A 24759-nucleotide genomic window follows, 5' to 3' on the forward strand; every position below is an offset into this window, starting at 1 on the left:
GTCTGACATTTTTCTGCCTCTATGCTTTTGCAAATTCTATTCCCTGGACTTGAATGCCCTTCCACAGCCTGCACCTGACAAACTCCTACTCCCATTTCAAGACCCAAGCAGACTGGGCTCCCCTGGCCCTTAGGTCATCCTTTTCTTTTGTTGTAGCTAAAAGAATATTTCTGTATCATTCTCACTTGTAAACATGAGTTCCCTGATGGGGGAATGTGAGTCTTATTCATCTTTGCACCACCTGGTCATGGGACAATTCTAACATGCAGCAGACCCTTAGTAAATATTTGATGGATGAATGAATAAATATAAATAAGGTCATGCCATTTGAATGGGAAAATTGGACTTTATGGTTGAAATTTTCCATGTTCATTCTGCAGACATTCTTCAAAAAAAATTCTCTGAGAAGGATGATTTTGTTCGGTTTTAATGGTAAGCAATCAAGTCTCCTATTAAGGATCCTCAGAACCTGAGCAATTGGATGCAGGTGTCCAACTCACGTGTTAATCATCATTTCATTTAGGAAGACACTACGGTCATTTTCTTTCTCGTTTCTTTTCTCTCTTTTTTACAATAGACTAAATGAAACCGACTTTGTCAGCAAACGTGAACTCAGGGGGAAAAACGAAAGTGCAAGGTCAGAGGGCTTTCTGCAGCCTAGAGGAGTGTCACAGTGGCTTCTAGAGGCCCTCTGGGCTGTGAATTTTACTCTCACGCTCTGTTGTTACGCCAGAACACATATCTCTGTGTTATCATAGTGGATGATAACATTTTAATAAAATATCGATAGTATAATTACAACAATTGATTAGGGAGGGGCTGGGTGGCTACTTCTCGCATCCATGCTGGTATTCAACAGATCTCAGCGAGGCCCACCACGGGCCAGGTACTGCCTTAGAGGTTCGGCTCAGCAACTGCCTTCCAGGAGAGGACCCTCTCACGGCCAGGAAGCCCAGGAAACAAGCAGGCCCTAATGCAGCTGGACGCTAAGGCCCTCCTCCGGGTTGGTGTGAGGCCGGTATGGGACAGTGGAGGTCTGGGGTGAGGGGGGATCTGGGGAGCAGCACGGCCTGGAGAGGGGCTGTAAGGGGTCCCCACATCTCCTGAAGCAGCTGGCACAGACAACCTCTCAGTTTCCATCCAATTATCCTAACATGTTCTGTGGGTCCCCAAATCTATACCTACTGCCTGGATATATACCCAGAGGCCAGGGGTCATCGGCTGGTGAGATCATGGCTGTGGCTTGGCTCATCTGTGTTCTCTAATCTTTCTGCACTGAATGCGTACTCCTCATGTGGTTTTCCACAAACTAAGGAAGAGGAGAAAAACCAAAACCAAACAAACAAAGCCACTGCTCCTGGTGAGGCAACTCCCTTCTCCGTATCCCTGTCTGGACACGGTGGAGACTCTGGACTGTACGTCAGCAAATGCTGGTGTATCAAGGATGTGGAAATGTGCTGCCTTCTTACCTGATGATTCTTTGAGGCGCTTCATCTGACCTGAATTGTCTCTTCTCACACAGGTTTTGAAATTCCCGAAAATTTAAAGTGACACCAAGTCTCAAGCCCAGAAGGCTCAGGAAGCGCTCAAACTCCTTGTCTTTGAGGTTGAAGAGCAGGTGCAGCAGCAGCCTGTGGAGGTCGTGCATGTTGATTATGCCATCTCTGTCAGTGTCCACCTTGAAGAAGGCAGAGTAGGGGTTCTGGGGACAAGAGAGACACGTCAGCAGCAAGCCTCTCCTGAGGCCCGGAAGATGCCGCGCTCACAACCCTGCACACAGGGCTCAGCCTGGAAGGAGGGAGGGGCGGCTCGGCAGCATTTCAGTGACCACTTCTGGAGATTTCTCTGCTCCAGGACTACCTTGCCATGTTTTGTTTTCCCTAAGAAATTAAAACTCCCTCTTTTAAAGCAAAGCTCAGGAAAAGGAACAAAAAACGGCTCTTCTTTTCCCTTCCATTCTCTCAGTTTGTGGTAAAATCTCCAACACTGGAAGCAAGAAAAATGGCCTATATTGGAAGTGTCTAGTACAGATAAAATCTTCATCTCAATATTTCTTTTAACTTTAACAATGCTTGGCAATTTCTGCCTAAAGGGGATAGAAAACAAGGTGATTCTGAGCAAGATCTCGCTATGCCCCAACCTGAAGGCCTTGGTGTGGGGTGCATCGTGCTGCAGGAGAGCTCAGTGAGCCCCAGATTGCCGCTGAGGACACCAGGGCGCAAGTTTCCCAGGGGGCTTGCAGTTTCGAGGCAGCGCTCACAATGATGAAGGGTCCACCCTGGAGGTGCTGGCCGGGTTCCAAACCCCAGCTCTGCCACCGACAGGCAGGGTGATGGTGGGCAAGTTATTGGACCCTCCACGCTTCTGTTTTCTCCTCTGCAAAATGGAGATTACAAAAGTCCCTATTTCATTGGGGGTGTTGAGGTGTTAATATCTGCAAGCACTGAAATCATGCCTTGTGTGTCTCAGACTGGAGCCAGTACAGGTGGCATTTACCTGCTTGTTTCGGAGGTTCTGTGCTTGTACTTGGAGTTCAGGGTCCTCCATAAGTGGTTTTTATATAAAGCAAGACCTGCTAGGATTCAGTGCCTAGTTAAAATGTTCTGGGATTTTGTGGAAAGATCTGCCTGTACTCACTCATTTAGTCATCCCCCCAAAATGATCTAGTACCTGATATACACAATCATTGTGCTAAACACGGTGGAAATCGATTTGAAAGAGGCTGCCCCTGCCTTTCAGAGACAGGGCCATCCCCTTGCAGTCAGAAAGGCAGACCTGGCCCTGTCCGGCCTCCCTTGGCACCTGCCCAGGGACTGCCTCGGGGCTGAAGGCCTGTGGTCATGCCGGCGGCGCCTCTGGAGCGCCAGCTCCCAGCCCTCCCATCCGGCTCTCTAAGGCTTCAGGGGCATCTCCACTGGAATGGCAAACCTAGTGGGGCCCAAATCAAACCCCCACTCCCTCACCCCAAACTGTTCTCCCAAGTCTTTCCTGTCCCCATAAATGGCAGCTCTTCCTTTCCAGTTGTTCAAGCCTAAATCCCTGGCGTCACCCTTGATTCCTCGTTCTCTCACACCCACATACCATCTGCGGGCACATCCCGTTGGCTCTCCCTGCAGAGTGTGCCTGGAGTCGGCCCACTGCTCCCCGTCCCCTGCCTCCACCTTTGCCCAGGAGCCCCGGCTCCTGCACCAGCCCGGGCCAGGCTGCCAGCTTCCCTCCGCGCTCTGGCGTCTGTTCTTAGCCCGGCCCAGGAAGCTCGCATCACTCCTCTGCTCAACCCTGGCAGCTCCCATCTCGCACAGAGTCAGACTGCAGGTTCTGACCGGGCCACAGACCCCTCGCCTGCTGTGCCCTCGCCTCCCCCCACACCCCACCCCACTCCGTGTGCCCTGTTCCTGCCTCCCTGGGCCCCTTGCTCTTCTCTGAGTGTGCCCAGCACCTCAGGGCTTCTCCCCCAGGACCTGCGCAGTCTCTGCTCAAATGTCACCTCTCCAGAGAGGCAGCTCTCTGCCCGGTGGCGCCAGCTCCTGACCCGTCTCTGGCCTCTTCCCCTGCGGTGTCACTACCTGGCCTACCAGGGTTCTAGGTGTCCATGGATTGCCTGCTGCCAGCCTGACAGCTGGGCTCTTTGTTCCTTGGCACGGGCTGCTCCGAGAGCAGTGCTCAGTAAACATCTGTGGGATGAGGCACTGCGGTGTGGGGCCCTAGGCACACTACCTGAACCTGTGACGGGCCATGCACTCTGCTGGCTTAGGACACGGTAGGACTGAAGACACCGTCCCCACATGCAGGTGAGCCAGTCACAGTCATTCAGCGTAGAAGCGCAGCAACAGCCTGCGATGGCACGAGACCCCACATTGACAATCTTCACGAGTCTATGCACTTGAATCGCTCCCCAAATCTCAGTCTTCAACTTTCCAAAATGAATATTCCTAATTTTATTAGGCAGTACAAAGGCTTTGGAATCCAATGGAAGTTGTTTAATTCCTGGAAGTGACATTTCCTGGATGTGTGACTTTGAGTAATTTTTCCCCATCTCTCCCCTCAATTTCACCATCTATGAAATGGGAACACTGATCCCTACTTGATTGGGTAGTTTGGAGTTTAAAGCAAATGAGGCCAAGTATGTAAACCTCCCAGTGCTCTGCCTGGCATGCAGCATGTAGCCTTTCACTCACTCAGCAAAAACTGACCACCTACTATGACCAGGCACTGGGGTTATTGTAGTGAATGGTTCAGGAAGGACTCCAAGGGCTTAGAGTGTAGCTCAGCACGCTGAGTGCTGGGAGGGGCTCTCCAGGGGGCAAGGCGAGGGTTCAGCAGATCTCCCCTGGCAGACTGAAAGGGCCAGGGGCAGGACCAAGGGTTCAAGAAGGACCAAAGGTCGGGCAGCAGCTAGCTGGGCAAAGGGAGAGGAGCATAGTAGGCCCAGGCCTGGAGGGGAGCACTGAGGGCTGGGATGTGGGGCAGGCAGATGGCAGGGAGGAGGTGTGGCTGGAGAGGAGAGGAAGGCAGGGAGGAGGTGTGGCTGGGGAGGAGGGAGGGAGGAGGTGTGGCTGGAGAGGAGGGAAGGGAGGAGAGGAGGGCAGGAGGGAGGTGTGACTGGAGAGGAGAGGAGGGCAGGGGGAGGTGCGGCTGGAGAAGAGAGGAGGGCAGGGGGAGGTGTGGCTGGAGAGGAGGGCAAGGAGGAGAGGAGGACAGGGGGGAGGTGAGGCTGGAGAGGAGGGCAGGGGGGAGGTGCGGCTGGAGAGGAGAGGGGAGGCCAGAGCCCCAGGACCCAGGAGCCAGTCAGGCAGGATCAGGGCTTGTCTAGGAACAAGGAGGATGGTGCTCAGATCAGAGCTGCATGCTGGTAGGCCCCCACCGGGTCGAAGTCCAGGAGAGAGAGAACAGGCAGTCTCAGAGCAGCACCGCAGAACCAACCGTCTGTCTGGACCCGCAGAGGATGCTGCAGGGCGCTTTCCGCCTCCAGGTGAGCTTGGGGTGGTGGCTCTGGGCCCAGGCCACGTCCCGTGTCACCCTCAACACAGGGAGGGAAGACGTGCCCTTACTGGACTCCTTCAGCGGTGCTCCTTTTGCCGGGGCTGCGAGGGTGAGGCTGGCTCTGCCCGCTTGGTGCTGCCTGTCACCCTAAGGAGGGCCGACACCGTGTCGTCGGTTACGAAAGGACTGGGCCTTCATAACGGCAGCGCCAATACCAGTGCTTTAAATTACCACGGGGTTTCTTCATTAGGAGAAGGAGCTATGTCCAAGAATTTCTCATGAATAGGAATTCAATCAATTATGTTCTTAAAGTGATGGTGCCTTCTCATCCCAATACCAGGACACCTGATTAGACGAGTGTCCACAGGCCTGGAAGGACAATGAGCAAAGCCCAGGGCAGCCTGTGTACAACCTGCTTTTTGCAGGCAGCACAGCAGAAATGGGCTCGCTTATTTGCTCCATCACTGGGCTGTCAACTCTTTGGCAGGGGTAGAAGGAGGATCAGGGAAGGCTTACTGGACCCATTCAATATTTAATTATTTAAAGTCAAGATCATCTCAGAAAATGTAGGACATCTGCTCACTGTAACCCAGCTGCTCTGGTAATAAAGCTGGGGAAGCGGTGCGCCAGCCTGGGGCTTGGCTCTTCCCTTCTCCCCCCCCCCCTTCCCTGGGAAGGGTGAGAGGTGGGTGAGAGGAGAGAAACGGGGAGAGGCCAGAAAAAGGAGTGTGGGCTGCTGTGGGCCAGGCGGGGGCTCTGCAGCCAACGCAGGCCTCAGCCTGCTGGGTCAGCACACTGGGTAGAGGTGGCAGGGGCAGGGACTCAGGGCCTCGGCGTCCCCCCACCGCAGCCCACCCTGCAGCCCCTCTGAGCCCTCCTTATCCCTACCCCCACCCCATCCCCCATCCCCCACCTCCTCCCTCCCTCCTCTCCAGCCACACCTCCTCCCTTCCCTTCGGTGCCCACCATATCCCACTCTAGGCTCTCAACCGCCCGAATGACCCTGCCTCCTCCACGCCCCACACAACACCCTGCTTCTCAGAGGGCTCTTCTCCGCTGGGCACGAGGTGGGATTAAACAGCGAAGGCTAATCCTTCTCTAGGTGTGCATACAATGACTATGTTTTTTCAAACCAAAAATTAGGATGAACGGTCTGACGACTGGACAGAAGGTGCAAAGTCAGAACCATCGTGGAAAATCCAAGTGTGACAGTCCCCATAACTACACTCATTTAAAAATAGGAGCTTGGTAACCAAAACGGCTCTCCAATTTGTGACCAGCATGAGAAGATGTTTTGGACCACGGGAAAATTGGGTCCCCCTGAGAGGCCAGCTTTTCCACCAGGGCCCTCCCTGGCCCCTTCTCTCTGCACACCCCCCACCGCCCTGTCCCGCAGCCACGTCCTGCAGACTAATGTGTCCCGCACACGCCCCTCGGCCTCCGCCCCCACAGGTTAGGTACATTCCAACTCCCGGGGGCCCTGAGCTCTATTTTCCAGTTAATGCAGTTCAGCGTATTAAATTGATCATCCTACTTCCATCACCCTCTTGCTTCTGGGCTCACTCAGCACCAGCCTCTGCATCTTGAGTGGCTGCTGTCGCACAGGTTACATCTTCTGCACACAGCCCACGCCTCAGCCGTAAGGAACGTGGCACTTTCCTGTCTGCCACCTGCCTTGCTCAAGCTGCCTCTTCCACTGTTTGTTCCCTTCTTTTTCTGGTCAGCACACCTCCTCCAGGAACCCCTCTCTTAGGGGCTCCTTTCCCTGTGCCCCGGTGGCAGCCTAGAGCCACAACAGCCGACCATGCTGTATATAGCTGTGGACTAGACCGGGCTCCTGGGCGGGCCTCGCTTCCGTCGCTTACCATGGATTCTAGCAGGCAGCTATTACGCCAGTGTGTAATAGCTGCTTATGGAGGGGAAGGAATGGGCTGGGGTAACAGAGCCTCGATTTGCTCTAACCCTGCTTGTCCTGGTCTCTCCCTGTTGCTACCCCGTGAGACGCGTGAGACGCGTCTCCTTCTCCTTCTCCGAAGCCTTCAAGAGGCAGAACCGGTAGAGCGCTGGGAGCAGGGAGGACCTCCGGGAAAGGTGGGGACCTCAGCGTTGGCCCCCTCCAGCTGAGGGAGAGGGGATCAGCGCCCCTCCCCCCACCAACACTGAGTCCTGTGGTTTCTCACGGGCAGAATCCTATTTCAGTTTCCTCGGGGTCCCCTGCGATGACTAGGGAGTCCCGCACAATGGCGCAGGGAGGGAAGCGCAGACCTGGGTGAGCAAAGCAGTAGCTGGTCTCAATTTACCCTGAACAACTCCTTCAGTCTCTGGGGGAAAAGCTGCAGGCATTCTTCAGCAGATATGAAGTGGGAATCCAAGTCATTCTTAGTAAAAACTAGAGGCTGAGATGTAGCAGCTTCTGGCCAACTCATTTTAGTATCTGAAACAATTACATAAACCAGAAGACTTCCATTAGCAGCATGTACACTTCTTTATTTCTATTTCAATACTGTTTATTTCTTCCCATCCCCAATCCTGTTAAAATACTATGCAGAAATACAATCCTGTGAACTGAATATTGCTCTTGAAATATAGCTTTAACCTTGTTAGGCTCTGGTTTCCTCACCTTCGATTTCTTAGAGATGCTCCTATTATTGCAAGAAGCAATCGGTTCACCACAAGACCAAGCACATGCTTTCATCCCAGCACAGCTCGCACTGCATTGCCCTTGTGTACACTTGTCTTGCTTTTCTTTCATTCCTCACGCAGGGACTAAGTCTCGTCTTCTCTGGATACCCAGATGCCAAGAACAAGAATTCTGCCTCCCTTTGTTTCCTAGAATCACTCCAAATTCAGGAATGTGTGATTCATTCAATACTTGTTAACTCAATAGATGTTTTCTGACCAATATGCTAGCGACCTTGATATGTTTTTTGGTTCTTTCAACAATACTAAGAAGTAGATACTCTTCTCAGCCTAGTTTATATGCAAGGGGTTCCCATCTGAGGAGATGGAAACTCACTGACAGCAGGGCTAACTCCAGGCCGGTTGGCTTCCAGAGCCCAGGGAGTTAATCCTTGCATTCTAACTCTCTTCCTTAAAATTGAAGGAGGACGTGTACTCTCAATGTAAAAATCCATCTCCATCAGGCTGGGATATTGGAGTGTGGCCTTGTCTGAAAGGCAGGCTCTACCCCCTGGGGTTTTTTCTATGATGTGGTCCTCCACACGTCCTCCCTGACATGGTCTCCAGGGGATGAGTGGTGGGCAGGGCATCTACAGATCAAGGGTGCTCTGTCATCTACTGCTTTTTTTTTAGAAGGTACCAGAGATTGAACCCAGGACCTCCTGCATGGGAAGCAGGCACTCAACCACTGAGCTACATCTGCTCCCCAATGAAAGGTAGTTTTTTCGTTTGTTTGTTTGCTTTGTTTTAGAAGGTATGGGGGATCAAATGCAGGACCTCGTACATGGGAGGCTGGCGCTCAACTGCTTGAGCTACATCCGCTCCCCTGCCATCCCCTCTTGAACCTGGCTTCTGCCCCGGTTCCACCCTATAGTGGCTGGGCTCGTGTCGTTACTGCCTCCCCCTCCACTGGGCTCCCTCAGCCATTCCCACCATGGACCCATGGCATGGGCTGGCTGGGAGCCTCAGTCTCCCTCCCCAGCAGCACCTGGCCAGGTGGGAGCAGAGGCAGTGTTGGAAGACTGATAAAGGAAAGACAGCCAGGCTGCTTAAAGGGATGTGGAGGAGACAAAGCCAAGGAGAGGAGGAGTAGGAAAATGAGTGAGGACAGAGGAGAGGGAAAGAACAAGGAAGAACGGGGCTGGGCCAGAGAGGAAGCCCATAGAAGCTGACAGATCTTGAGTTGAGTTCCTGCTTTGCAACTGCCCAACCAGCTCTGGGACCTTAGACCCATGATCTACCCATCAATTTCGTCACATGAAAAAACCAATGTGCCCGGCTTATGGGTGGCACTCTGAAATACGTGAGTTCCTTTCCCTTTTTTTATTTCCCCTAAATATGTCAAAGCATATGGCCAAAGAACAAGTCAAATAAAAATTCTAAAATATGGCAGTGGGGTCTCTCCCTGCCTTTTTTTCATGGGTGTGGCAATCCCTGCCCTCTTGCATGATCAAGTCAGAGCTCTGCTGGTGCGGGGCTAGACCTTCTCATGACAGGGCCCAGCCTCTGCATTTCCTCAGTGAGGCGTCACAGCGGCTGGTTACTCTAGTGGGGACCCATTACAACCACTCAGTCAACTCCCAAACCAAATGTCCGCAGAAGGTCACAACACACCCGGGTTCCTAGTTCGGCTCTGTCCTGCCTGCAACTTATTTACAGCAAAATAGTGGACTAGCCCCTTGGTGAATGCATGTGGTCTCACAGCCTTCTACAGGGCTTATTTGTCCACCTAAACTTTCTTTGCATATGGAGAGTAGCATCCAGGAGAGGGGACAGACGGGAAGGGAGCAAGGACACAGGACAGAGGGTGGGAGCCTGGGTGCTCATGATCTGGACAGCCCCCTTCCTACAGGGTGGGTGGGAGAGCAAAACAAGGGCCAGGTGGGAAACAGAAGAGCCTGGCAGTTCCAGTCTTAACCACAGTGTACGAAGTCCATTTCCTACAGTCACCGGGGAGTGGGGAACCAGCGGCTGTGTGATGTCGGGAATGCCACCGAGTGTTTTAGAAACCTTGTGACCTCATCTGTAAAAATGGAGGAACACTGCTAGCCTTGGCTGTGCCTATCTGTATTATTAATCACAGAAAGTCATTGTCTATTTTTAGGAGGAGAAGCTTAAAGGACCTGTGAAGAAATTTGCTGAAGCACTGTGCTCTAAGAGCCGACAAAAGCCCGCCCTCACCCTTCTGCTGAGCTGAGTGAAAGGAAAAGGCCTAACCGCAGTCAGATCAAATTACATAAAAACGTAGGTTTCCCATCTCATTATGCACACTGTTTCCCCACCTCGCCACTGAGAGGGCTAAAAGCTCAGCTTATGCTCCTTCACCCCAAGTGGCCTTGCGGCATGGCAAGGAAAGACTCATGCTGGACCCTTCCAGATGGGCCCCGGGCAGGGTTGGCACTTTGAGATTAGCTACCTTCGAATCCTGTTGCAAAATCAAGATAACTCATCCCTTCTTTCTCAAATCCTATCTTCCTAGTCAGCAGAGCATACTGCTCATCGTCCATGGGCATCCCGGTGTCTTCCAGTACCTGACAAGGAAGAGAAGTGAGGGTGGAGAGGTGGTTAGAGTGGCCCCTGCCCGGCCCAGCCCCTTCCTGCAGCCCGTCTAGCTTGGGGCTGTGCTCCAGCCGCGATTGTTACTTGTCTATCCCTACTCAGGAACTCCCCACGGGCGGGGCCCAGGCTTGATGCAGGCCTGATCCCAGGGACAGGCTTGTGTTTGCTGAGCAGGTGAGTGAATGAACAAAGGGAACCAAGAGGCCTCCCGGCTTGCCCGCCCAGCTGGCCTGGCCTGCAGAGTCAGCGCCCGAAAGCTCTGCAAAGGCCGCCACCACCAACACACTCAATCCACCTTTGCTGGGAGTGCAATGGCTTCCGGGTCTCCTATGCTGGAGTTCTATTCATAAAGACTCAAGGAAGGGAAACGGACTTTGGCCCAGTGGTTAGGGCGTCCGTCTACCATATGGGAGGTCCGCGGTTCAAACCCCGGGCCTCCTTGACCCGTGTGGAGCTGGCCATGCGCAGTGCTGATGCGCGCAAGGAGTGCCATGCCACACAAGGGTGTCCCCCGCGTGGGGGAGCCCCACGCGCAAGGAGTGCGCCCGTGAGGAGAGCCGCCCAGCGTGAAAAGAAAGAGCAGCCTGCCCAGGAATGGCGCCGCCCACACTTCCCGTGCCGCTGACGACAACAGAAGCGGACAAAGAAACAAGATGCAGCAAATAGACACCAAGAACAGACAACCAGGGGAGGGGGGGGGGGGGAATTAAATAAATAAATAAATCTTTAAAAAAAAAAAAGACTCAAGGAAACGGGAAAAGAATAAAAAGCAAGGCAGACTAGGAGAGGAAAACTAAAATTGTTCTTCATGCTTCATTATGATCTACAGTTTAAATTACAAAATACCGCTTTTTTTTTTTTTCAGGGGGGGCAGTTTTTATGGACACCCTTTTTTCCTCTTCTAACGCTATTCCACTTACTGAAAGTTCTTCAGGATTCCTTCCCTCAGACACACACAACCTACTCTTCACAAATGATTTCTATTTTATTTTCATGGTGGTAGAGGGGAAGGCACTGTGAAAACACACTGCCCCGTACTGCAAGTACTGAAGCAAAGGAGAGACTGCTGGATAGGCTTCCCAAGTGACACAGATTGGCTGGACTGTGCCAGGGGCCGACGATGTCACCACTGCCTTGGCCAATGGCCCACCACCAGCAGCCCTGCGAGAGTTGCCTGCCCGGAGGAAGTGAGCCATGCCCAGAAGGACCAGGGAGATGCTGAGGGAGAGGGGACTCCATCCCTGCCCACTCAAACAATTCACAGTTTAAATGAGGAAACACGGCTTTTCTTCCAGACAAGGACACAGAATCACAGTTCAAACCGTGTCTGCATATCTAAGGGCCAAAGACTGCAGAGAGACGCGGGTGGGCTCTCTGGAAGAGTGAGTGTGGAGATGCATTTTCAAGAAAATGTGTGTATGGGGAGTGGGGCGAGGTAAGGAATACATCGACCAGCTGTTAACAGCCACTGGGGTCCCGATGCCGGAGGAAGCCAGCCAAAGCTACTGAGCAGAGAAGAACAGGGTCGAAGCTCCATTTACTGCATTCCGTGGAGGAAGCAGATTGGGAAAACGGAACAGGAGGATCAGGTAGGCGAGCAGTCATCATCATCCTCCTCTTCTTCAAGCAGCAATGTCTACTGCCTGTCACGTGCCAGCACGTGAGTGCTGAGTTCTTCACAGACATCCCATAGAGCTCACTGAACCTCAGCCATAAGCTGTGAGATAGGTTTTCTTACCAACCTCATTTTAAAGAAGTGGAAACTGAGGCTCGGCGAGTTTGGGTGACTTGCTCCCATCGCATGACCAGGAAATAATGGATCTGGGGCTCAAACCCAGACCTTATTATCGACCACTCTGATGAACTGCATTGTTGAAAGAAGGTGACTGGGGCCTGGGCAAGCATGGTAGGAATGGGTTGGAAGCAACCCCGTACGAAGTCCATTCGGGCCATGGCACCCTGGAGGTCTTGTAGACCACAAGCAAAGGCTTGAACGGCAGCCCCCCAGGGATCTTGGCGGGAGGCGTGTGATTCCCCAGAACACGAGAGGATGAGGGGCCTCCAGGGAGCTGTGTGAGGCCATCTCCCACTGGCCTCCTGCCCCCAGTCTCTCACAGCCTCCTGAGTTCTTGTGAGGTGTGGGGCTCTCTGCCCACCCCTCCGAGCAGAGCTGCAGAGTAAAAATGCACCCTGTTGCAGTGTAGGTAGGCTCCTTGGCAACAGGGCATTCCACAACTTGCCTTGTCATCATTGGTATGTCCTTTTTGGTGTGTGAGTCAAGGATGGCAGAGTGCTGGCACCTTTGGCTTATTCTTCTTGCTGTTTACGTTAAGTAATAACCTATCTAAATCTAAAAGTGGCTTGTGGTATCTTGACTGGTTGAATCTGTCAGGCCTTGGCCTTGGCCTTGGCTTTGTGTGTGCTCTTGACAGTAACCAAGCAGCAGGATGCGCTTGGTGTGGCACTGGAAGCAGAGAGAACGGGAAGGGGATGCAGGTGTTGTGGTGTGCCTGGGGAGCCAGGGGGGAGTGCTGGGTTCCAAGAGCACCCCAAGGGCTGCCTGAGACTCGTACAGATGGTGCGTGGCCGGGAATTCTGACAGCTTTGTGCCATCTGCATGTCCCTCACCCTAGTTCCTGAGAGGAGCCTGACCCAGCATGGGATGTGAGAATGTTTAGAGGGAAAGCTGTGGCACGCAGAGACGCAACCACAGCAGCAACGGGCCTCTGAAACAGATAGAGCGGTTGCTTCCTTTGAAAAACAACTTGATATTTTGAAAACAATTACACATGAATTATTCATCGCAAATTCCTCCTGTTCAGTCCTTTCATAAAAACATATGTAATGGATAGTAAGAAAATGTCTGTAGGCAAATGTTTCACAGCCTCGAGGGCTGTGAAGCATCAGAGAGATTTGGTGTGCCTTCTGCAGCCTGTCCAGAGGTTGCAGGCACGCAGTCCCCTATTGGTGCACAGTACTGCATAGGACTGAAAACCTGGTAAGTATGATGAGCAGAGGAGGCGCCAGGCATTTTATAAACATTAATGTCTCTGTGTCTCTAGTGAGGCTCCCCATGCACTACTCTCATTTCTAAGATGAACACAGCAGCAAATCAACTAGATTTATCACAACCCTTGGAGGCAATTTACAATAACACAATGTAAGGCTAAACTGCAACTTTTTATGAAACATTAAAAAAATGTTTAACCATTCAAGTAATTTCCTTTCTGCTACAAGGCATTTCCCTAAGAAAGTTCCTCCAAGAGTGACAAACTATGGCCTGGTTTGGCTTACACAGGGCCAGCATCTTATGATTCACCAAATAGTCACTTTTGGCATCCCATGACATCACTTGGACTGTAGACGGATTCTTCTTCATGACGCTATAGCGTTTTGTGGAATCGATGCTGGGTTCTCTTAGTGCAGAAGGTGCTGCAGAACAGATGTTCCACAACTCTAATGGCATGAGTGGCTCAGGTCTTCTCTTATCCCAGTTACTGCAAAGCATCCTGTGAGAGAACCATCCACCAGTTTCTATATTTGCTAGACTTCTTTGCATACTTTTTTGGTGGTTGCTCCAGTGCAAGGGTTCTTAACAGGGTGTCCATGAGCTTGAATTGAAATTGAAAAAACATTACTCCCTTGGGGATGTGTTGGTGCAGGTGTAATATATTTGTTAAATAATGCACAGTATAGTGTGGACTTAGTAAGGGGTCTGTGGTTTTCCCCTGACTGGCAAAGGGGTCCGTGGAACAAAAAAGGTTAAGAACTCCTGTCTAGGGTTTACAATATACATCCTTAACTTTTCAGTCCATTTAGAGTTAATATTGTCCCGCTTCATACAAAATGCAGAAATCTTGCAACTATGTTAGGTCCTCATCCTGCCCCCTGTCCTTTGTGCTACTGTCATTCACTTTATATCTACATACAGTATAAAGCCTTCAAGACAATGTCATAATTTTTTTATAAGTGTGTTTACCATTTTTTTTTAAGATTTATTTATTTATTTCTCTCCCCTTCCCCCCCATCCTTGTTGTCTGTTCTCTGTGTCTATTTGCTGCGTCTTCTTCTTTGTCCACTTCTGTTGTTGTCAGCAGCACGGGAATCTGTGTTTCTTTCTGTTGCATCATCTTGTGTCAGCTCTCCGTGTGTGCGGTGCCATTCCTGGGCAGGCTGCACTTTCTTTCATGCTGGGCGGCTCTCCTTACTGGGCGCACTCCTTGCGAGTGGGCCTCCCCTAAGCGGGGACACCCCTGTGTGGCACGGCACTCCTTGTGCGCATCAGCACTGTGCATGGGCCAGCTCCATACGGGTCAAGGAGGCAGGCGGTTTGAACCGCAGACCTCCCATGTGGTAGACGGATGCCCTAACCACTGGGCCAAGTCCGCTTCCCATAATTTTTATTTAAACATTCATATGTATTTTTAATCTTTTTATATTTAAAAAGATATTTACCCTTTCCAATGTTCTTTCTTACTTCCTAATGATCTGAGTCTCTGCCTGGAGACTTTCCTTGAGTATCTCTTACAGTGAAGATTTGTTGGCAATGAATTCTCTTAGTTTTCTTTTATCTGACAATGTCTTTATTTCACCTTCATTCTTAATCACTTGAGCCACCTCTGTTTCCTTCACCTTCATTCTTGAAGGGGACTTTTGCTGGATATACAATTCTGGGTTGAGAAATTTTTTTCCTTTTAAGCACTTTAAAGGTGATGTCCCGCTGTCTTTGGGTCTCAGTTGTTTCTGATGAGAGGTGTATTAGTCAGCCAAAGGGGTGCTGATGCAAAATACCAGAAATTGGTTTTATGAAGGATATTTATTTGGGGTAGGAGCCTACAGATACCAGGCCATAAAGCATAAGTTACTTCCCTCACCAAAGTCTATTTTCACTTGTTGGAGCAAGATGGCTGCCAACGTCTGCGAGGGTTCAGGCTTCCTGGGTTCCTCCCTTTGACAGTCTTGCTTCTCTCTGGGTTCAAGGTTCCTTTCTTCCTGGGGCTGGCTTCTCTTTCCTTTGTGAGCTTACTTCCCAGGGCTCTAGCTTAAGTCTTCAGCATTAAGCTCCAACATCAAAACTCCAACATCAGAAACCCTCCAGCTCTGCCTTTTGCCATGCCTTTTATCTGTGTGTCCCCACCCACACCCTAATCATAACTCAATCATGCCCAGGTACAGATCAGATTACAAACATAATCCAATACTATTTTTGGAATTCATCAATAATATCAAACTACAAGAGGAAATGGTGATTCAAATCATTGTTCTGCTACTTGTAATGTGCCATTTTTTCTCATGCTGCTTTCCATATTTTCTCTTTGACTCTGATTTTCAGAACTTTGTCTATGATTTTCTTTATATTTTTCTTACTTAGGGTTTTCTGAGTTCTTAAATCTAAAAATGTATGCCTTTCACAAAAATTCTGAAATATCAGATGTTATCTTCTTCCTTAGCCTCTTTCTCCTTTCCTTCTGTGTCTACCATTACACCTATGTTAGATCTTTCAATATTGTTCTCTGAGGCACTGTTCTTTTTTTTTCTTCAACTTTTTTCTTCTTCAGTTTGTATCATTTCTAGTTATCTTCAAGCTCATTGACTCTTCCTTCTCTCATCACCATTCTGTGGTTAAGCCCATTTGGTGAATTTTTAAGTTCAGATATTTTATTTTTAAGTTCTACAATTTCTATTTGGTTCTTCTTAAAATGTCTATTTCTCTGCCTATAGTTTCATTCATTTTGAGTGTATTTTCCTTTGCATCACTGAGTATAGTTGTAATAGCTACTTTAAAGTCTATGGACAGCATCTGGGTAATCTCAGAGACTTTTCTCTTGATAAGGGTCACATTTTCCTGTTTCTCTATATGTTTAGTAATTTTGGATTGTATCCTAGACACTGTGAATATTATTATGGTGTGGAGACTCTGGGTTCTGTTATATTTCTCTAAAGAGTTTTTATTTTTTGCACGTGTGTATTTATCTATTTGCTTGCTTAAGCAGGCAATTAACTTGGCTGACTCCACCTAGGAAGCAACTTAAATCCCAGTTCAGTTCTTTTATTCTTAGCTAAACTATTTGCAGTTTGCTCTGCTTACGTATGGTTCAAGGTCAGCCTGAGATTTGTGCTGAATTTATACACAGAATTTGGGTCATCCACTCTCCGTCTCTTCTTTTCAAGAATACCCCTTCATTTTCAAGCAGCAGTAACTGTCCAGATCTCTGTCCTTTGGTTCTTCAGGCCAGAAAGATTGTTGGTTATCTATCAGTGTTTTATCTGCCCTGTGTGGCACCAATTCAGCCTACACATTGGTGAAAAGTTATTAAAAAAAGTGAGAATCTCACCCCATGTCATATCCATGTTCCAAGAGTTCACTTCCCCTCCAAAACTGTTTGTTTAGTTTCACTTTCCCAGTGCCTTCAGATACTTGGTTATTTATTTATTTATTTATTTATTTATTTATTTATTTATTTAGCATTGTCTAGACATGGCAGGTGCTGGTCCAGTAGGAGCTTGCTCAGCCATTTTGGAAGAAGAGCTCCCAGTAACACTTGCTTGGATGCTATAGTAAGCACATCCTTAAGACACATGTATTATCCAGTCGTCCCCAGCCTGGTGATAAAGCCCTCTTTTGAACTTCCATAGCTCCTTCTGCTTATTCCTATCATAGATAGTCCCTACACAAGGGCTAACACAGTGTTGGCCACCCAACACATTGTTTTTGGATAGAGAAATTACCAGCACTTTCTTTTTTCACCTCCATATCCCAATAGCACATAATAGATGTTCAATAAATGTTGAGTGTATGTGACGAAGAAGGCCTGTTAATGTCAGGTTTGTTGGACACATACCAGACTCACTGTCATGTCTGGATGAATCTTGACTAGGACCTGAGAAAGTCTGTGCCTATACAGGCAAGAGTGCAAAGTAGTCATTCAGCCTTGCCTAGAAAGGGGTTAGGATACCCAGAATACTGAGAGGCAGAAAAAGACAGCTGTCCTTGTGAGACAGACAAAAGAAACCAGGAGGAAAGGAAGACAGGATAGGTTCTATGAAGTTGCAGATATTGCAGATTTGGATGTTTCACTCTTTTTGTGTGTGTGCTATAGCAGCTACAGTATTTTTATTATTCTTCCTGTAGTCCTGTATTTAGTAAAGTTCTCTTTTCAAAATGTCAGCTTGCCTCAGTTAAGGGGAACATAGGAAAAGATTCAATGTTTATAAATAAGTCAGAGATTTAAAGAACACAACCTGAGAAGAAGGTAGAATTCAGGGCCACAAAATCTGGAGGCTGCTTTTTCAGCCATTCCTACCTACCTGGAAATTCTCTGGTCTAAGTTCTTTTGTGATAAAAACTAAAGAGAGTGCTGGGTTTTATTTTTAATAAGGAATAGCATTTCTATTTCCTTACATACCCATTCACAGACAAAATGAAAGAGGCAAAAAATATCTGTCTTCTGTAGAATTTCAGATGTGCTCTACCTCTAGCCTTCCATTTCCCCATTTTGATGATACCTGATCTCCCAGCTCTTCTCTCACTACTAACCATCTACCACCACAGAGCTGTGTCATCCGGAGTGTAGCAATGGTCTGAGAATTCCAATCAGCAAGACTGACTGACTGCATGCAAAGCAGGTAGTAGGGATATTATCTGTGTGAGAGTACCATGGCTGGGGAAGAATATGGAACTTTCAAAACAGATTCTAATTTATACTTGAATAGAGAATTCAAATTCTTTTGGCAAATACTTTCCAAAATATTCAGACACAAATGTCTGACTGTCCATGCAACCCCAGCAAGACAGAACCTTCAAAGTCAATTCAAACTTACATGAGAGGCACACATAGTGCTGTCACACCACAAGTCACAAATTCAAGATGCTGTTGCTGCCATAAGTGCAGATGAAGTCACAGGATTTTCTCTTCATTTCTTAACTGACAGGAATATAGTGAAGAAGGAAACAGACCTGTAAAGGGCGTGGAGTGTCTCGGATGAAGAACCCTGGCAGCAGTGGGTGTTCCAGGGACAGTGGCTCAGCTTTGGGAGTTAAACCTGTTAATCATCTTAAGCATAGTCCCAGCATGAAAGGAATAATGACAGGGGACAGAACTGACTTCCGAGTTATAAATGTTCCTTCCTGATTCTAGAAGGTAATGGAAGCTTCACAAGTGTCATTACTGAGGATTTACCAGGTGCCAGCCACCAAACTAAATGATTTTCATACATTATCTTATTTAAGCTTCACAACAACTCAAGAAAAGAATGACCAACTCCATTTTACAAATGAGGAGATCTAAGCTTAGAAAGGTTAAATAAGTCATCTGTTTGCTAGAAAGACACAGCTAGTAAGCAGCAGAGCAAAGATTTGAACGTCTGTCTGAATCCACTAAACAATACTGTCTCAGACTCATAGCACTCTGGAGAGTTTCATCTTCCACCTCATCATGTTTAGATGGCATGGGATGAAGCTGAAGAGTCAAACAGAGGAGAATACCTCTGAGCCATGCCAAGGAATTCAGGCTTGATCCTCAAGATGATGGGGGAGCTTCTGAAGAATTTTAAGTTGGGAAGTGGCATGACTAGGTATGTGTCCCAGAAGACTGTGTGAGTTGTAGTTCAGAGAAAGGATTCATGAGGGCAGGGCCATACAGTGCACAGAGGCGTCTGTTAGGAGGCTGTGACTGTCATCCAGAAGAGAAATGACAAGGGCCTAAAACAAGGTGGTGGCTCTGAGGAGACAGTACAGCACAGGACTTGGTAACCGAATGTGAAGAGCACAGGAGGGGGTGGAGTCAGGCATGGCTCACAGATCCGTAGTTTACCTGTTGGTGCCATTCACTGTCCTAGATGGTGAACCCTGGAGGAGGGGAAAGGATGAAAGGATATAAGGAGGAGTGTGTGAGCTCCAGCTCCTTGAATCTTTGGGGTTCTATTAATTTTATGATAGTGCTTTGACTACTAGAAACATACCATGAACATGATCAAAATTCAAGTACTCCCCAAAATCTGAATGAGAAATGTCAGATAGATCTTAAGCTAGATCTCTCTGGTCCCCAAAGTAATTTCATTTGCTCTATAGGTGATTGAATTGCACTACATTTCCAAAAATAACCCTTCCTCCAAATCTGGCCCTTCAAGCTAGATTGATGGTTTGCTATGGCAACTGAAAAGCTGTAAAACATTGTTTTTCCTTTATTTTTTCTGCCAGCATGATGATGAAAATGACAATGACAATGATGATGATGATGATGATGATCTGATTTAGATTTTTTAAAATTAGTCACATAGAACCTAACAAGATTAAGTTGTGTTTAGGTGGCTCAGAATGACAGAACGCTGAACCTAAATGTAACCTCAAAAATAGTGAAATAAGAGAGCCTTGGTCTGAGAACAAAAGATAAGAGCCATCTCACAGCTTTTCAATGTCAAAAAAATTCCAGGAGTAAAGTGATTAGACATCTCTAATTTTAAAGGCAAATATCTAGAACCTCGCTCATTTTCCACACATGTGTATGGTGATAATAATAATAAAAATACTAGGTAATCCCTAGTGCTCTCAATATGTCAGGCAGTATTTAAAGTATTAACATATGTTACACCTCATTTAATCTGTATAACAAGTATATGATGTAAAAACTACTATGGGGAAGCGGACTTGGCTCAACAGATAGAGGGTCCACCTACCACATGGGAGGCCCTTGGTTCAAACCCAGGACCTCCTTGACCCGTGTGGAGCTGGCCCACACGCAGCGCTGATGTATGCAAGGAGCCCCACGTGCAAGGAGTGCGCCCCGTGAGGAGAGCCGCCCAGCGTGAAGGAAGGTCCAGCCTGCCCAGGAGTGGTACTGCACACACGGAGAGCTGATGCAAGATGACACAACAAAAAGAGACACAGATTCCTGGGCTGCTGACAAGAATAGAAGCAGACACAGAAGAACACACAGTGAATGGACAGAGAGAGCAGACAACTTGGGGCAGGGGTAAGGGGAGAGAACTCAATCGATCGATCAATCTTTAAAAAAACACAAACTACACTGATTATGATTTTAGGGTTAAGGAAAACAAGGCATAGAGAGGTTTGTCCAAGGTCACATTGCTATTAAGTGACAAAGTTGGGACTCAAATCATGGCAATCTAGCTCCAGAGTCAATGATTTTCACCAGAACACTATAATGCTTTCCCATTGACTACTGCATTCAAAATTACTTATTGAAAATTTCCTATGTACAAAGCACTATTCTAGATGCTGGAGATAAAGTAGAGAATGATGACAAAATCCCTGCCCTTATCAAATTTATATCTTCATAAGGGGAGAAAGACAGAGCAAGTAGCATCCTCAGGAGAGAACCAGGCTTAGTTGGCACGAATGGGTAAATGTCCAGGGAAGAGAGTCAAATGGAGATCTCTGGGAGCTGGAGAAGTGGAATATGAGGTCATATTAAGAGATATTCTGAGCCTAATAGGGAAGAAAGTCTGGGGATGAAAATCCAGAGCATCAAGGATGAACTGGGACTCATAGTCTTATGGAAATTGAGATAAATAATGATGTCTATAATAAATATTTCATAAATTGACAAGAGGGCAAGGTTTTGTGGGACAGAAGACTCAGAATCCAGGTAGAAAGCCTGTGAAAAAGCAGAAAGGATTTTTTGGTCATTAGGTGGTGCTGAGGAGACAAGCATTAGAGTCTAGAACTTTTCAAGGGGATAGTGGTTCAGTGAATAATCCAGGCTCTCAGTTAGGAACCTTGGAGGGCTACACTCCAGGAGCAGAAATTTTTAAAAAGAAAAATGAAGTCTTGCCAAATCTGAAATCCTCAGATCAACTCAGGCCCTAACAAGACAAAGGCTATCCTATCAATCCCCACTCTATCTTCCTAGCAAAGGAAAGGAAGACCCATTCTCCAAATTCCCTCGAGTTTTTATTATAAAATATAAAATGCCCAATAAAAAATTCCCAAGCATGCCAAAGGAGAGGACCAAGTGAACCAAAATCAGGAGAGAAAAACAGACTATAGAAACATACTCACAGGTGGTCCAGATATTGGAGTCAACAGAAAAATATTTTTAAAAGGACATAAGAAAACACAGGAAAACACTGAAACAATAGAATAAAATATTGTGATAAAATATATCAAAATAATCAGATGGACATTCTAAAACTGAAATCATACAATACTAAAATTAAGAACTCAGTGAATAAAATTAATCACAGATTAGACAAAGCAGTACACAGATTAGTGAACTCGAAGATAGGTAAATGGAAAATATCAGGACTGAAACACAAGAGAAAAATGATAGAAAGTAGATAAAAGAGTGAAAGAGACATATGAGACAGCAAAAAAGTCTAATACACATAATTGGATTTCAAAAGGGCAACCAAAAAGGGGCATAAGTAATAGAAGAGGCATTACTAGTTGAGAGTTTTTCAAAACTGACTAAACACGTCAACCTTCAGATTTACAAACTGCAAATCCCAGTAGATGCATACAAAGAAATCTATACCTGGATACATCATAGTTTAACTGTTAAAAATCAAATACAAAGTGGAAAAACTTTAAAGCAGTTGGAGAAAACAGAACATTCAAAAGGGCAACAGTAAGACTGAAGGTTGATAAACAGAACTGAAAGAAGTCAGAAGACAATGGGATAATATTTTTTAAGTGCTAAAAGAACATAACTGCCAACCTAGAATTCTATTTCCAGCTATAACATCTTTAAAAAGTAAGGGTGGACTTTTGCCTTAAGCTCTAATATGTAAAGATCCTGGAAGTTGTCATCCCCATCCTTACAGCAAGAAAAGGCTGAACAAATTGAAAATCAAATGACTTTCATTAGCACCATCAGAGAACTGAAGTTATAGTAGGGTAAGACGCCACACCAAAAAGGCACTTAAACAGTAATTTTGATGAATTATTGGAGATGAGTATGGATAAGCTTGAGAATGATAAATTGCTTGGTACCCAATCTAGGAACTCCCCACACTTCTGTGGATTCTATATCCAGTAACTCCATCAGGTTCTCAAGGTGAATATCTGAGAGAAACTGCCTTGTGTCTCAGGCACCAGGGAGGGGAAAAGTAATCATTCTGAAATTTGCCAAGGGTGTTCTCTCTAACAAAAGAATGCACTTTAAGGAAAATGACTTTACCAGAGTCTTATCTATGTAGAGGAAGAACAATTAGGTAACTCTAGTCCTTTGCAGCATTTCTGCCTTTCACTTAGGGTGGAAAAAAAAGCAAAAAAAAAACACAAAACCTAAGAAACACTTCTGAAGGTCACAGCTCTTGGACACAGACCCACTAAAAGACTGAGATTTAATTGTAAGATTTTTGTTTTCATTTTTTTTTTATTAGAGAAGTTGTGAACTTACAAAACAAACATAATGTGTGTGTCACTCCTCCACCAAAACCCACATTGTTGTGGAACATTAGTTACAGATTATGAAAGAACGTGATCCGACTATTACCACTAACTATGATCCATAGCTTACACCTGGCATATTTTTTCCATACACCCCTTATTAGCACCATGTATTAGCATTGTACATCTGTTATAATTCATGAGAAAGCACTCTATATTTGTACTGTTAAGCCAGTCCATCTTCCACAACATTGTTCACTGTATTATGCAGTCCGATGCCTTGTACTTTCTATCCAATGTGTATACTCAGTGTTTCTCACTTTCATCACAGTTCTGCAGTCATCACCCCAGTAAACCTTTGAACATTTTCCTTAGTCCAAAAGAAAAAATCCCATATACCCCTATTATTGACGCTTAACATTGATATAGTACCTCTCTGACAATGATGCAAGAATATGCTTTAATGGAAAAAGTAGACAATATTTAAGAACAGATGGTAATATAGGCAGAGAGGTAGAAACTCTAAAAATATAAAAAGGAAATGATAGAGAAGAACCAGCAAGATGGTGGTGGAGTAAGGAGCTCCTAGAGTCAGCTCCTGCTACAGGGCAGTTAGTAAACACCCAGAGCTATCTGGCGCTAGCTGAAGCACCTGTTTGGGGGCTCCAGGAGACCAGAAGAACATCCTGCCACATCCTTGAAGGAATGGAAGGAAGAGACTGCCCATCTGCAGAGAAGATTCGAGAGTAGAGCACTCCACGCCATGGAGGCCAGTGTCCATCCTCCACTGGAGGCACAAGCTGCCTTGGGAGCTGTTCTGCAGCTGGAATTGAAAGCTCCACTTCCCAAAAACAGGGGAGAAAGAGACAGTTGAACACCAGCTTCAGCTACTGATGTACTTAGTAAACTTGGTGGGCTCAAGTATAATCCTGAGAACAGCTAAAGTTTGAGCCTGTCTAAGTCAGAAAGAGGCCAGGAGCTGCCATCTTAACTCTATGCCTGGCATGAGGGGAAGTAGGGCAGACTGAAAATCACAGTGCAGGCAGGGACCGGCTTCTTTCATCCAGATCAGATTGCAGCTCTAGCCTAAGCCCCAATCCCACCTCTAGCAGGGAGGAAGCTAGGGAGACCTGCACAAGCCTCTCCGGAAAATTACTGGCTAAGCTGCAGAGGCTGGTGATCATCCTACTTTGGTAGCACAAGCCACCCCAGGAGCTATTCTGTGGCTGGCATTGAAAGCTCCATTTCTCAAAAAAGGAAGGAGGAGACAGTAGGCCACTGATTTCGGCTACAGTTTAGTAGACTCAGCTAGCTAAGGTATAACCCTAGGAACAGCTAGGGTGTGAATCTGTCCAAGTTGGAAAGAGGCCGGTGGCTGCCATTTTGACTCCACCCACAGCATGAGGGGAAGCCCGGCTGACTGAAAATCACAGTTAAGGTAGGAACCATTTTCTTTCACCCAGATAGGCCTGAAGCCCTAAGCTAGGACTCAGCCCTACCTCTGGCAGGGAGGAGACTGGCGGGCCCTCCATCATCCTATCCAGGTGTATTAGTCAGCCAAAGGGGTGCTGATGCAAAATACCAGAAATTGGTTGGTTTTTATAAAGGGTATTTATTTGGGGTAGGAGCTTACTTTATACCAGGCCATAAAGCATAAGTTACTTCCCTCATCAAAGTCTATTTCCATGTGTTAGAGCAAGATGGCTGCTGATGTCCATGAGGGTTCAGGCTTCCTGGGTTCCTATGTTACTGGAGCTTGCTTTTCTCTGGGTTCAAGGTTCCTTTCTTCCTGGGGCTGGCTTCTCTTTCCTCTGTGAGCTTACTTGTCAGGGCTTCAGTCTTCAGCATCAAACTCCAACATCAGAACTCCAGCATCAGAAACCCTCAACCCTGTTCTTTGCTATGCCTTTTATCTGTGAGTTCCCACCTACCAAGGGGTGGGGACTCAATGCCCTAATCATAACTCAATCATGTCCAGGTACAGATCAGATTCTAAGCATAATCCAATATTTCTTTTTTGGAATTCATCAATAATATTAAACTGCTACACCAGGTAACTGCAGGTACCTTTGGCTGGCACAGACTGAATAATCGAAAATCTACCAGGCAACTGCAGTCATCTTGGACCCACACTGCATAGATTGCTGCCCACACCTGCAGCTCCATCCCTGCCCCAGGCAGAGGAG

The 24759-nt window shown here is 47.2% G+C and overlaps 1 protein-coding gene across 2 annotated transcripts in view; it reads right to left on the minus strand.

Moving 5' to 3' along the window:
* Positions 1 to 24759, minus strand: part of EFCAB6 (EF-hand calcium binding domain 6) — a 294900-nt gene that overhangs the window by 99634 nt on the left and 170507 nt on the right. For both annotated transcript variants that reach the window (XM_071219103.1, XM_023588220.2), the window contains 3 exons: positions 10079 to 10193; positions 7284 to 7417; positions 1470 to 1702 (listed from right to left, as the gene is read on the minus strand). In XM_071219103.1, the coding sequence (XP_071075204.1) occupies positions 1470 to 1702; positions 7284 to 7417; positions 10079 to 10193 (482 nt within the window). The remainder of the gene's footprint in view (positions 1 to 1469; positions 1703 to 7283; positions 7418 to 10078; positions 10194 to 24759) is intronic.

Source organism: Dasypus novemcinctus, chromosome 12 (assembly GCF_030445035.2).
Source record: "Dasypus novemcinctus isolate mDasNov1 chromosome 12, mDasNov1.1.hap2, whole genome shotgun sequence".
In the NCBI taxonomy this organism is placed as follows: domain Eukaryota; kingdom Metazoa; phylum Chordata; class Mammalia; order Cingulata; family Dasypodidae; genus Dasypus; species Dasypus novemcinctus.